Source organism: Pogoniulus pusillus, chromosome 14 (genome assembly GCF_015220805.1).
Source record: "Pogoniulus pusillus isolate bPogPus1 chromosome 14, bPogPus1.pri, whole genome shotgun sequence".
Taxonomy (NCBI): Eukaryota; Metazoa; Chordata; class Aves; order Piciformes; family Lybiidae; genus Pogoniulus; species Pogoniulus pusillus.
Window position 1 is genome coordinate 4,624,075 of NC_087277.1, and position 13,119 is coordinate 4,637,193.

Below are 13,119 nucleotides of genomic sequence, written 5' to 3' on the forward strand. Positions count from 1 at the left end.
AGCAGAGCCTGTCCCCCCCGCTCCTGACCCCCAGCCTTCAGATGTTTATAAACATTTATTCAATCCCCTCTCAGACTTCTCTTCTCCAGACTAAACAGCCCCAGGTCCCTCAGCCTCTCCTCATCAGGCAGTGCTCCAGACCCCTAATCATCCTCATAGCTCTCTGCTGGACCCTCTCCAGCAGATCCCTGTCCCTCTCTGACTGGGGAGCCCAGAACTGAAGGCACTACTCAAGTTGAGGTCTCACCAAGGCAGAGTAGAGGGGGAGGAGAACCTCCCTTGATCTGGTGGACACACTCTTAATACACCCCAAGATTCCATTTGCCTTCTTGGCCACAAGGGCACATTGCTGCCCCATGAGGCACTTAGTGCCATGGTCTAGTTGACTGGATAGGGCTGGGTGCTAGGTTGGACTGGATGATCTTTGAGGTCTCTTCCAACCTGGTTGATTCTATGATTCTATGACTCTCAGGTCCCTCTTCACAGGGCCCACACACCCATTCATGTCTCTCCAAAGGCACTGTTAGATGCTTCTTTTCAGTATATTAATATCAAATGTATAGACAGATTGTATTTACATCGGCCAAAAGAAAAGTGAAATGAGAAAGGTTTGTGATTTTTCTAATTTCACCTACCAGCTGAGTTATATGCTTTAATGTGTCCATGTCATAGTCTAGGACAGTGAAATTAATGTTAGAGTTTTATTTGCTAAGAATGACACTAAGCCACTGGAGAGGTAGAATCATAGAATTGTAGTATCAAACAGGTTGGAAGAGACCTCCAACATCATCCAGTCCAACCTAGCACCCAGCCCTGTCCAGTCAACTAGACCATGGCACTAAGTGCCTCATCCAGGCTTTGCTTGAACACCTCCAGGGACGGTGACTCCACCACCTCCCTGGGCAGCCCATTCCAATGTCAATCACTCTCTCTGACAACAACTTCCTCCTAACATCCAGCCTAGACCTCTCCTGGCACAACTTGAGACTGTGTCCCCTTGTTCTGTTGCTGCTTGCCTGGCAGAAGAGATCAACCCCACCTGGCTACAATCCAATCTCCCTTCAGGTAGTTATAGACAGCAATGAGATCTGCCCTGAGCCTTCTCTTCTCCAGGCTAAACACCTCCAGCTCCCTCAGCCTCTCCTCACATGGCTGTGTTCCAGGCCTCTCACCAGCCTTGGCACCCTTCTCTGGACACATTCCAGTATCTCAACATCTCTTGAATCGAGGAGCCTAGAATTGGATACAGTACTGAAGATGTGGCCTGGGTACTAGCCTGAGAGGTAAGCAGTGGGAAACATGACTGAAAATACCTTTGATTCTTTTGTTAACTACATCAGATTAAACATCCAGGCTAAAAAGTGCTCAGTTTTCCTTTGGACCAAGACATTTTAATGAGGGATTTTTGTAATAATGGGTCAGTGAACTCTAACAGTGGGCCAAAAGCCTCTTTTTCATGCAAATGGAGTAGAAGATGTGGATATTGTTCATCCAGCACAAATAAGAATCTTACACATCTTTCAAATTCAGAAGACTGTGGCAATTTTCACTATAACTTTATTATTACATATTAGCAAGGACATGACTCACAGACAAGTGTTTGTGTCATTGTTTTACTTCAATGGACCCATTATTTCCTGTCTTACCCATTACAATTCAGTTCTAGAACAGGTTTCAGGGCTCCTGGAGAAAATCCCTATTACGAATTCTGCCTTTTGTTTAAAGCAGTTCATAGAATCACCAAATCAACCAGGTTGGAAGAGAGCCCCAGGATCATCCAGTCCAACCTAGCACCCAGCCCTGTCTGATCAACTAGACCATGGCACTAAGTGCCTCATTCAGGCTTTGCTTGAACACCTCCAGCAACAGCCACTCCACCACCTCCCTGGGCAGCCCATTCCAATGCCAATCACTCTCTCTACCAACAACTTCCTCCTAACATCCAGCCTAGACCTCCCCCGGCACAACTTGAGACTGTGTCCCCTTGTTCTATTGATGCTTGCCTGGCAGAAGAGACCAACCCCCACCTGGCTACAACCTCCCTTCAGGTAGTTGTAGACAGCAACAAGGTCACCCCTGAGCCTGTCCAAGAAAGCAAAACTCCAGCTGGAAGAGCAAATACACTGTGGCAAATAATAAAAACAGAGATGCTTAATACCATGTTTAAGAAGTCATCTATTTGCTGTACAAGGCCAACCAACTTCAAAGTCAAAACCAAAAGTCATCTGCTCCACTGCTCCTTGTGCTTGCCCTCTCTCTGCTCCTCAAGCGCAGCATGTCCATGACGCTGCGTGCATAAATGTCCCGCAGATTGACGTTGATATTCGAGTCGCTGGAGGAGTTCTTGGTGAGCTTCTTTAAAGCTTCACGTTGCCTAAGAGCAGCTTCTTTTATCTTCAGGGTAAAGTAACAGGCAGAAAAACGGTCATTTATTATAGCTATTGGCAAAGCCAAAACCAGGATTCCTGACAGGATACACATAAAGGCCACTACCTTACCAATGGTGGTGTCCGGTCTAATGTCACCGTAGCCAACAGTTGTCATGGAAGTTGTGGCCCACCACCAGGCACCAGGAACGCTTGTGAATGTTGTGCCTGGCACACCTTGCTCAACAAAGTACTCCACTGTGGAAAAGATAGAGATTCCTACGGAGAGGAAAAGCAGCAGCAGGCCAACCTCCTCGTAACACTGTGCGATAGTCATCCCAAGAGACCGCAAGCCTGGAGGAGAAGAAATGCTGTCAGCAGGTTGATTCACACAGCTGTCGTCAGAGCCTGGCAAATCATCTCTCACCTAACAGCTGACTGCCTTATGGTTTCCTTTGCTAGCAACCATAATGTAAGAAAAAGGGGTGCTGCTCTCAGTACTACTGGGGAAATGTGATTTAAAGGAATAGATAAAAACACGAGGCTGAACTAGTGAAATCATCTCCAGGTCCTTAATAAAGGGCATGGAAATTCTCCTCATGACTTGTCACTTGAAATGTGTTGTGCATATAACTTAGAAGAACCAATCAGTCTTGGTATAGTGATTGTGTGTAACAGAAGACCTAGTAGTAGAGGTGTTCAAGGAAAGCCTGGGTGAGGCACTTAGTGCCATGGTCTAGTTGATTTGCTAGGGCTGGCTGCTAGGTTGGAGTGGATGATCTTGGAGGTCTCTTCCAACCTGGTTGATTCTATGGTTCTGTTAGTACAGTTTTTAACGTGCTGTCTAAATAACCAGTCAAAAACATCTGTCCTCTACTTTGAGTCTGAATGTGCCAATCTCCTCTTTTCTAGCCATTGTCACACTTTTCATTTAGACCAAGTGACCTTCACTTCACCAAACTTGCATTCCCAGGTGTATCCTTAGAGTCCAGTTTGCTCAGTCACTAACTTTTTCTTTGCTAAGGACTGTTTGAAATCCTCTTGTAGTTCTCAATTCTTCTATAGTATTTCTTCCACCCCTCTTTCCCCTCATTCCCCCCCACCCCCTAAAACTATCAATATCTTTATCTGTAGTCAACAAAACAGATATAGCATTCCAGCAACAGCTGTGCTGGTGTCAAAATTGGACATAGCTAATCCTTCCAGAAATATGTAGTCTGTTAATTCATTGATAGAATCAGAGAATCATAGATCCAGTCAGGGTTGAAAGGGATCACAAGGATCACCCAGTTCCAACTCTCTTGCCACGGGCAGGGACATCTCACACTAAACCAGGCTGTCCAGAGCCTCACCCAGCCTGGCCTTAAACACCTCCAGGGATGAGGCTTCCACTACCTCCCTGGGCAACCCCTTCCAGGCTCTCACCACCCTCATGCTGAAGAACTTCTTCCTAACATCCAGTCTGTATCTTCTCATTTCTAGCTTTGTTCCTCTCACTACCTGACAGCCTTAAAAGTCCCTTCCCATCTTTCCTGTAGCCCCCTTAAGATACTGAAGGGCCACAATAAGGTCACTTTGGAGCCTTCTCCTCTGCAGACTGAATAGCCCAAACTCCCTCAGTCTCTCCTCATAGCAGAGCAGCTCCAGCCCTCTGATCATCCTTGTGGCCCTTCTCTGGACACTTTCCAGCACATCCATATCCCTCCTGTAATAGGGGCTGCAGAACTGGATGCAGTAATGTATCAGTCTTACAGCCTACAGACTGCACAGTGAGCTGACCATTCTCTGTAACCCCTCCCCACTCCCTTGAGAGCTGCAGCCTCAAGGCCAGAGTGCTTAACAAAGCAAGCAGGAAAGGAAATCCACTAATAGCGCAACACATCAATTCTGCACACACAAAACAAGACAGGAAGACAACAGGGTACCAACTCAGCTGAGACACAAGGGAGACTGAAACAATGTTCTGAATCACAAGTGACTTTGGATTTGGTTTTAGTAGCCTCTTTTAAAGATACATTTTCTCTTATAAATGAGAAAACCACCAGGCAGTGCTTAGGAATTATTCTTCACAGGGTACACTTCTAACTGAACCAGTGTTTGCAGAATAGCCTGTTGGAGCTCTGCCTCTGCTTGCAGACTTCATATGCTCCATAGCATAATAAACACTCAGATTTGCTTTTCTTTTCTTTCCTCAATCTCAAAAGTGTGAGAAGTTAAAATGTCTTCTTGCTTTTAGCTTCCTTTTCTCCTTCAGGTCTGCTGGGGTTTAATTTTTTTGTGTGTATGTACAGTACACTGTAAAAGTATACACTAGGGTTTGCAGGGAGTATTTCCTTTCTCAACAGTTCTTTTCCTACCAACTTTATATTACTAGAACTATGAGACATCTCAGCAAGTGTTATGACTTCCTATGAGAAATCCTTGCCAGGAGCTCTAACAGCTTGGTTACTTGTGCTGGCAGAAGCTAAGGTGCTGTAACAGAGCTGGCACAGGGTGGGCAAACAGCCCCACCCCTGGGTCTAGCAGCAGGAAAGGTGTTTCTGTCATGCAGGTCAAGTTCCATCTCTCTGTTGACCAAAGCATCTTCCTAGTAAAAGCTGATGTTCAGTGGCTTCAATTCACACACAGAACTCAAATGATTCTAAATTTTTGGCACTAAAAATGCCAAAGCTTCACTTTTTCATGTCCCTTGAGGTATCTCACCCTGACATATGCTACAACATTCTCTCAAACATATACTCATTGCCATCAGAAGTTAAGATGCTCACATCCTTCTTCTCCTCAAGAAGCCAATCTCTAAGTGCTTCCCAGAGAAGGAGCAGCAAGGCTTCACACAAAACGTGGCCCCAGAAGGAAGCCAACAGAGGAGGAGCAGGAGAGAATGTGAGAAATGCAGGTTCCGCTCTCGCCTATTCTTAAAGCCACTCAAATCCACATTTTGATTTCAGAGGAGTGGTCTAACCCTCTAGCTATACATTACCTGGAGAGAGGTACTAGTCATTTCTCATCTGTGCATAAATAATTACACACTCACCCAGTCTATCCCAGGTATTTCTAGGCATCACATCCCTCCTACTAGCTGGGTTCAGCTTTCAAACAGAAAGAAATGATTCTTTCATTTCTTTTTATGTTCCTTTCACACAAAAAGGGTTAAGTTGCCATTTCTTTAAAGAAAAGAGTTGATATGTGTTTTTAACTAACAATTCTGTCCCTGACAGCAGAGCCAGGCTGCTGTTGTGATCCCAGCTTTGCTGTGGATCTGTACAGCATGACAGAGATGATGTCCTTGTGACTGTGACCACATTTACTTGGTGAAAGAGGAGTTGCTGCCTGCAGCCACGAATGTTCTCTTCTGATTTTGCAGGTGAGCAGTGCATGAAGCTTTCTCTAGTTTGAGCATGCAGGAGTCAGAAAGAAGCTACTCTGGGACTTTAAGCTGCTGGATCCAAGACAATAGAGCAAAAGAGTTGTGAGAGTCACCCTTAAACAGTGAGATTTATCACGGCTGCCTAGGTAAGTGCATAGGTGCTGGTCTCTGTAGTATTTAGGGGGTTTGTTTTATGTTAGCAGCTGTGGTTAAGCTCATGCTAAGCTCACAGGGCAATGAAGCTGGTGAAAAGTCTGGAACACAAACCCTATGAGGAGAGGCTGAAGGAGCTGGGGTTGTTTAGCCTGGAGGAGGCTTAGGGCAGACCTCATTGCTGTCTACAACGACCTGAAGGGAGGCTGTAGCCAGGTGGGGTTGGTCTCTTCTGCCAGGCAACCAGCAGCAGAAGAAGGGGACACAGTCTCAAGTTGTGCCAGGGAAGATCTAGGCTGGATGTTAGGAGGAAGTTGTTGGCAGAGAGAGTGATTGGCACTGGAATGGGCTGCCCAGGGAGGTGATGGAAGTCACTGTCCCTAGAGGTGTTCAGTCAAAGCCTGGATGAGGCACTTAGTGCCATGGTCTAGTTGACTGGATAGGGCTGGGTGCTAGGTTGGACCAGATGATCTTGGAGGTCTCTCCCAATCTGGCTGATTCTATGATTCTATGACAGAAAGAACCACAGACCAGTTTCATGCATTCATTCTGTAACAGTACTACATGACAGACTGGAAACTTCAGAATCAGCCTGCTTTTGGATCCCTGTTTGGTTTTTCAGAACAAAAGTGCCTGAATGAGTTCAAATATTTTTCTGATTCTCAAAATGCAATTAGAGAGGAATGCATTCAAATTACAGCTCCCAACAAAAGTGGATCACAGCCTTTTCTTGTGATAATACCCCACCAAATCCTGCAAAATTATAATGAAGCAAAACAAACTCATTGGCAGAGTGGATCATTGTAAGTTTCCTTTCCCTGTTTTCTAAGGAACAGTTATGCATCAATGCAGGCATAACCTAGGGTAGGCAAATAGCATTAATATCCTTCCTTGTGTTTATGCTTAGCTGCATTACTCTCTGCCATTGGTAGGCAGGCTCACAGCCCAACAGTGGGAATAAAGAGACATTCTGCTGCTGCAAGCATACTGAAATATCTGCTGAACTGAATTCAGTTCACAAAGAGGGTGGAGAAGGCTCTCTAAGAACTGGAAAGGAATCAAACTGCATGGCAGGAAGTCCTGGAAGGGTACACTGAGTCCCAAGTAGGAACCATCATCACTGTCTTCAGAACAGGCAAGTATTGCAGAACAGAGACCATAGTTTACTGTTAGGATCTAATTTTTCAAAGCCCTGAGTGTGATAGCTGAACATTCTCCTCTCAGCATTGATTTAAGTGGGAACTTAATTAACTCATGTTGAATATGCCCTGAAAACACCATGGTATGGAAGGGGTTTGGTGGGAGCTCCTATTTTTTTACAGAGCCAGGCATGGACATGTCATGAAGCAGCAATAGGAATGAGGTAAGGAGAAACACACCACCTTCCATCATTTCCAGTTTCCTCTGAAAGCTTCCACTGAAAAACTTCACCTTTTATGCCTTGCTTTCACCACTCAGGGTGAACAAAAATGTTATCAGAAATGTGCTTCACCTTCCACTCTACCCCTGCTTGCATCCATCTTTCTGCTGACCTGTCAGGAGCACTTGGACACAAAGGGCCCTACATCAACAGGGGAACTCTGACTGAACCTGACACTGCTGTTCAGTGCTGCACCTAGGTCCAACTCAGCATGCAGCCTCCGGCTGTACTTCTTATGCCACACAGGCACTCACCAGGGCCTGAGGGTCCCTCAACCTAGTAAGATTCAGTTTCAAATTTTCTTGAAATGTCCTCTGTTGTGATTACTTCCAGGATATATGATGTAGACTAAACCATGACATATTTCTTTCTTTTAAACACAACAAACTGTGAAAGGTAATTCTAAGTGGTCACTAGTGGGCTTTTTGTAATACAATTGTGAAAGGTAATTCTAAGTGGTCACTAGTGGGCTTTCTGTAATACAATTGTGAAAGGTAATTCTAAGTGGTCACTAGTGGGCTTTCTGTAATACAATTGTGAAAGGCAATTCTAAGTGGTCACAAGTGGGCTTTTTGTAATACAAAGAGCACGAGTCAGTGATGTCTGCTTCTTCCCCTGCTTCATCCCTAATAAAATGTACTCAAATACATGTTTATAAACTTAAGGCATTGTGAGTGAGTGGTAATGACTTGCAGCATTCAAATTTGGGGCCTGTTTTTCTAAATCTAGGCAAACAACATATACTGGCTTTATAAAGAGCTAAACTTTATCAGAGAAGGCCCTTGCCACTTGATGATCACTATCCAAAAGTGAGATTTTTACAAGCCATTCCTGCTAACAGATTGAGTAAAAAGAGATTAGCCAAAAATGCACACAAAAAGGAGGACTATGCCCAGGGACAAGTGTTGCAGGCAGCAAAATTGGGAAGTACCACTGTAGTGACTGAAAGTACCTGTTGAATGTCGTCCCAGCTTCAGCATCCGCAGGGCTCTGAGCAATCTCAAGACTTGGACAATACGCCCCACGTTCTCCAGCTCTTGGGAGCTCTCCCCACCACACAGACTCTCTACCAGGAGGGTGATGTAGAAGGGTAAAATAGCAAGGAGGTCTATGATATTTGCCACATTCCTTAGGAAGCGACACCGATCCCGTGCGCAGAGGAACCTCAGAACAAACTCCGCGGTGAACCACGCAATGCACAGGTACTCTAAGGCATCCAGCAGCGGTGGTGCCAGCCAGCTCAGCTCTACTGAAATCAAAGCCATGTTGGCAATGGACACAACAACAAAAGCCATGGACAGAGTGCCAAATGTCCTGGCTGCTGCAGAGGAGCCAGGTTTTTCCAAAACTTCCCACAGTTTCTGTCTGACACTGGGACAGAGGCTACCAGAAAAGTCCTCTTCTTCATCCTGGGCATCCAGTTCTTCTGCATCTTTCTTGATGTCTAATGCTTCACTCAGCTCCTTCCTCCTGAAGTACCTGCCCAGGAAACCCCCACAAAGACATTTTTAATACCAGTATGCACACATTTATCTTTCTACCATGTGAGACATTAGGAACACACATTAAAACACAACATATGTGAGCTCAGAAAATCCTGAGGTCAAGAACACAGTTCAAGATTTTAGTAATTGAGACCCTGCAGCACATTTCCACTGACCTGATATTTCTGTTCTCCTATTTCACATTAGTGACAGGCTTTTTTGTGCAGAGTAATTTTATTCTGAGGGTGCATTACTTATATGGCTCATGTTGACTACAGTAGGATCTGTTGCATGACTAATACGCCTTCTTGTAAACAATCCTGGCACAATCAGACCCTCTCTTTCTAAGCTGTCCTCAGTTTTACTAATCAGTTCACATTTTTCTTAGATTGGTGTGCATCTGAAATACTACAGGGGAAGGCATAATAAAAAATCATGCAGCTCATGGGTGAAGTTCTGATCACAGAATCATAGAATCAATCAAGTTGGAAGAGATCTCCAAGATCATCCAGTCCAACCTAGCACCCAGTCCTGATCAATACAGGCAAAATTAAATTAGCTTTCTTTAAGTATATAGGTCCTGACACCACAAAGTGTACAAGCACCTGTGCTGAATAAAACTCCCAGACTGTATGGAAATGCAGCTGCTTGTTTTGTCAGAACAAGAGTGCATTTCCAGAACAATTTCAAGAAACAAAACCATTTCCAAAGTACACAAAAAAACCCCATTTTCTTTTGTGTCTTTATTTCTAGACTGATGCAAAGCTCAAGCCTTAGACAAAGAGGCTGTGCAGTTTTGCCTTCATTAGATACACAGTTAATTCTGCATGTGGCAAAGAGCTCTGTAGCTCCTCGTATCAGCTGTGAAGTAAGAGTTCTCGGTTCTGCCTAGCAGGTAAGGAGAACAATGGGATTGAAACTAGGAACCAACTCTTTCAGCTGCATACCTGGACCATGCTAAGTAACTTTTTGAAGCAGGGTTACTTGTTTCTTTCTAATAATGTTGCCATAGCCTCTTCAAAGAAATAGCAGTTATGCTCCTTAGAGAATTCATTTCTTTAATACAAAGAAAGAAACCTCTAACACTAAAAGAGGTGAAAAGAAAACAGTTGCAAATAGAATGAACAGAAATGTCCTGGGGGTGGTTGAGCCAAAACCCACCTCATTCCTAAGCTGCCAGTGACAATTTGTCTCCAGTGAGCCATGTTCCCACTGCTGCTGCCCCCTCCCTGTAAGCTGCTATATCCATGTGCAATGCTTCCCATCATGCCACCCACACTCAGCCTGGCAGGTGACCACCCCCCTCTTCTGCCTTTCCATCTTGGATCTGGAAATCCTCCAGAATGGCAAGTGTGGGCTAAGGAGGCTCAAACTCCTCCACACACCATGCTCTGCTCCACACCCAATCTCTTTAACTGGGATAATCCCAAACTGGATGACCGAAGGGACATCTCTCTTTTCTCAGTCTTTTTTATCACCAGCATTGTTCCCAGCCAGTCCAAAGCCAGTGCAGGACAACTCACACTCTCCTCCTGTTATGATTTCACTATCTTGAGCCTGCCACCAACCTGTTCCTTAGGAAAGTTCAACAGTGATCTCACCCAACTCATCTTGCATTTTACACCCATCCACCTTTAGAGCCAGATTCAGGGCTGAACTCATGCAGCTTTGAGCACATTTTTCCCAGTCACAGAAGAGTTTGAGTTGGAAGTGACTTTTAAAAGTCGTCTAGTCCAACCCTGATGCTCTTCTACCTCACATACGTCAACTGCTGATCTCACACCTGAATGTCCCTGCATGCAAGTCAATGCTGAACTCGCTCAGGCCACAGTCCTATGTGCTGCATCGTCCAACAACTCACCGGTCTCTGCAGCAGGAGTCAATGCTGAGCTCATCCAAACCCCAGTACTGGATCTCTTGCAGGAAAGACAGTGCACAAAGCTGCTCCATCACATGCAGCCTCCCAGTCTGGTAGTAATTCAGGATGTAGTGAAATGCTTGTGAGCTTCGGTCGAAAAAATATTCATTCTCCAAGAGGTTGGCATCGTCACAAAGCTCAAGGAGGCCAGAGGCTACATCTCGTGCTGCAGACACCACTACAGCCAGTTTGCCAAGCCGGGTGTCAGGGTAGCAAGATAAAGTTTGCTGGGACATCACAAAGCGGCTGCCTCCCACGTTGATAGTAAAGCAGTCCAAGGAGGGAACGACCTTCTGTAGCAGGGGCCCCTGCTCTTCCTCACTGGAGAAAACACTGCAGTCCAGGGAACCCAAGGATGTGCTGCTCCCTGGTTCCTCCAGGGATGCTTGGGAAGAAAGAGACATGCAGCAAGGAGGCGACTTCATCTTGTAGCTGTCAGCAGCAGCCCACACTCTCCTGGATGGAAAGCACAACAAAGCCGCAGGGAAGACTGCCCCGCGGCGGGGTGGCGGTCGGGCCAGCCTTGAAACGTATCACTTCGCTTTGGCTACCGTCCCAGGGACACTTCCCCACTTCCTCCGAGCGATGCCTCCATCTGGGGAGGGGGTCAGGCAGGCTGTTGAAGAGCCCGACACTGCCTACACCTGTGGAGATGCAGAAACAAACAGTGGTAGCTGGCTCGGCTTCACCTCTCGCTGTCTGCCCTGGCAACCGTCGGGAAGCGCCCGGCACCACCTGCCCGCGACGGCCCCTGCGCCTCAGCGCTCCTCTCCAGCCGCTGAGCCGCGGGCGCAGGAAAGCAGCCAGGACACACACGGCGGAACGCAGGCTCCAGCGGGCTCTCCGGGCACCGAGCGGCCGCCCCGCCGCGCTCCGACAGCATCTCGAGGGGCTGCGCCGCTGCTCGGCCTCGCCCCCCGCGCCCCGGCCCGCCCGGCGGCACAGCTCCGTCCTCAGCCCCAGCGCTCCCCTCCCCGCGCCCCGGCCCGCCCGGCGGCACAGCTCCGTCCTCAGCCGCAGCGCTCCCCTCCCCGCGCCCCGGCCCGCCCGGCGGCACAGCTCCGTCCTCAGCCCCAGCGCTCCCCTCCCCGCGCCCCGGCCCGCCCGGCGGCACAGCTCCGTCCTCAGCCCCAGCGCTCCCCTCCCCGCGCCCCGCGCTCCGCGCTCGCGGTGCCGCCCGAGCCGCTGCCGAAGCCGCCCCTCGCTCCCCCAGCGTCGCTGAGGCAGCCGCCGCGGTCCGGCAGTGTGCGCGATCCAGGACCAGCCCCGCCGCTCCGCCGCCGCCCCGCCTCACCTGCCCGCCGCCCGGCTGTGCTGCCAGCGGCTCGCAAGGAGCCTCTGCCCGCCGTCCCGGTCCCAAACTCCTGAGCAGCGTCGGCCCGATTCCATGGCGAGGCATGTCGGAGGGGCGCACAGACGGGAGCCGGGGAGGCGGGCATGGGCCGGGCTACACCGCCGCCCACCCTGACGCGGGGCCCAGCAGCCCACGCCAAGGGCCTGGCCCCGCTGGCCTCCGGCTGCGGTCGGTGTGGTGCTGGAGCAGGAGCCCGCCGCAAGCCGCCCGCCCGCCCCCGCACAGTCCGGAGAATTCCTCCAGGGACAAAGCAGACCTTCCAACTTCTCCAGCAGAGTTCAGAGGGCGAGTTCGAAGCCGCCTCCCCCTCAGCATACTCAAACCCAAACATGTTTCTAGACAGGTAACGCATCCGCGCTTCTGCTACTCCCACGGACGCCAAGTCTGAAGTCACTCAAGTAAAAGAGTCATTATAAAGACCAGTTGCTGTACGGGAAAGAGCCTGCTTTAACTTAGCTGCAGGCAGCTTGTGTTCAGAAACACCCTGGAAGATCTTGGGCACTGTTCTGTGCTGACTTCGAAGCTCCTCAGTTAAAGCATCAGAAGAGTTAGATTTCACCCTCCTCACTGTGTTTCCTCTTCCATGGAAACATTGGTTTGGACAGGCTTAAAATACTTGATTCTGCAAATGTGCATTTTCTGCTGGCTCTTACTGCTTGCTGCCTGCGTTGTGGTGGAACCTGCTGGGGGAGGAAGTTCCTGTAGCACACGAAACATAGCTTCACCTGGTGTACCACCAGCTTTTGCTCCCCGCTCACTTGTTGCGTGCAGCTGCACCCACTTGTGTATCTGTCTAACGTTTATTTCACGGAGAGAACAGTCTTTTGGATATCAGTGAACTGTGAACTACACGAAAATTAGCTCAGAATTTACCCTATTGCAACACTTGCAATAATCTCTCTGCTCAACACTTGCTGGTGGAGAAGTCTGCTCAGTGTGACTGCTGGCAAAATTAAATCAGAATCTGGAGGAGAAGAGCAAGGCTGGGGTATGGAAATCGTGACCCAAGCAGAAAAGTAAAGGTAGGATAACTATGATGGAGGGAAACAGGCATTTT

General features: G+C 48.1%; 1 protein-coding gene across 2 annotated transcripts; it reads right to left on the reverse strand.

Moving 5' to 3' along the window:
* Window positions 1-2,155: 2,155 nt before the first annotated feature.
* KCNV1 (potassium voltage-gated channel modifier subfamily V member 1) lies at window positions 2,156-12,315 on the reverse strand. Of its 2 annotated transcripts, XM_064154171.1 has the most exons (5): window positions 12,003-12,315; window positions 10,652-11,352; window positions 8,259-8,785; window positions 2,499-2,720; window positions 2,276-2,394 (listed from the first exon to the last, which is right to left on the reverse strand). In XM_064154171.1, exons 2-5 carry the CDS (start codon window positions 11,131-11,133, stop codon window positions 2,375-2,377), a joined length of 1,251 nt encoding a protein of 416 aa, XP_064010241.1. In that variant the 5' UTR covers window positions 11,134-11,352; window positions 12,003-12,315; the 3' UTR covers window positions 2,276-2,374. The 2 variants fall into 2 exon arrangements, with proteins under 2 accessions (XP_064010240.1, XP_064010241.1); XM_064154170.1 differs by having other exon boundaries at window positions 2,156-2,720; window positions 12,003-12,263.
* Between the last annotated feature and the right edge of the window lie 804 nt (window positions 12,316-13,119).

What these genes read in the sequence shown, in the direction of transcription:
- KCNV1 (XM_064154170.1), bottom strand. Translation starts at nt 11,133, where the DNA reads ATGAAGTCGCCTCCTTGCTGCATGTCTCTTTCTTCCCAAGCATCCCTG. An exon ending in GACTCCTGCTGCAGAGACCG is followed by an intron (nt 8,786 to 10,651) that starts GTGAGTTGTTGG and finishes TTTCCTGGGCAG; the next exon opens with GTACTTCAGGAGGAAGGAGC. An exon ending in GCTGGGACGACATTCAACAG is followed by an intron (nt 2,721 to 8,258) that starts GTACTTTCAGTC and finishes CTTCTCCTCCAG; the next exon opens with GCTTGCGGTCTCTTGGGATG.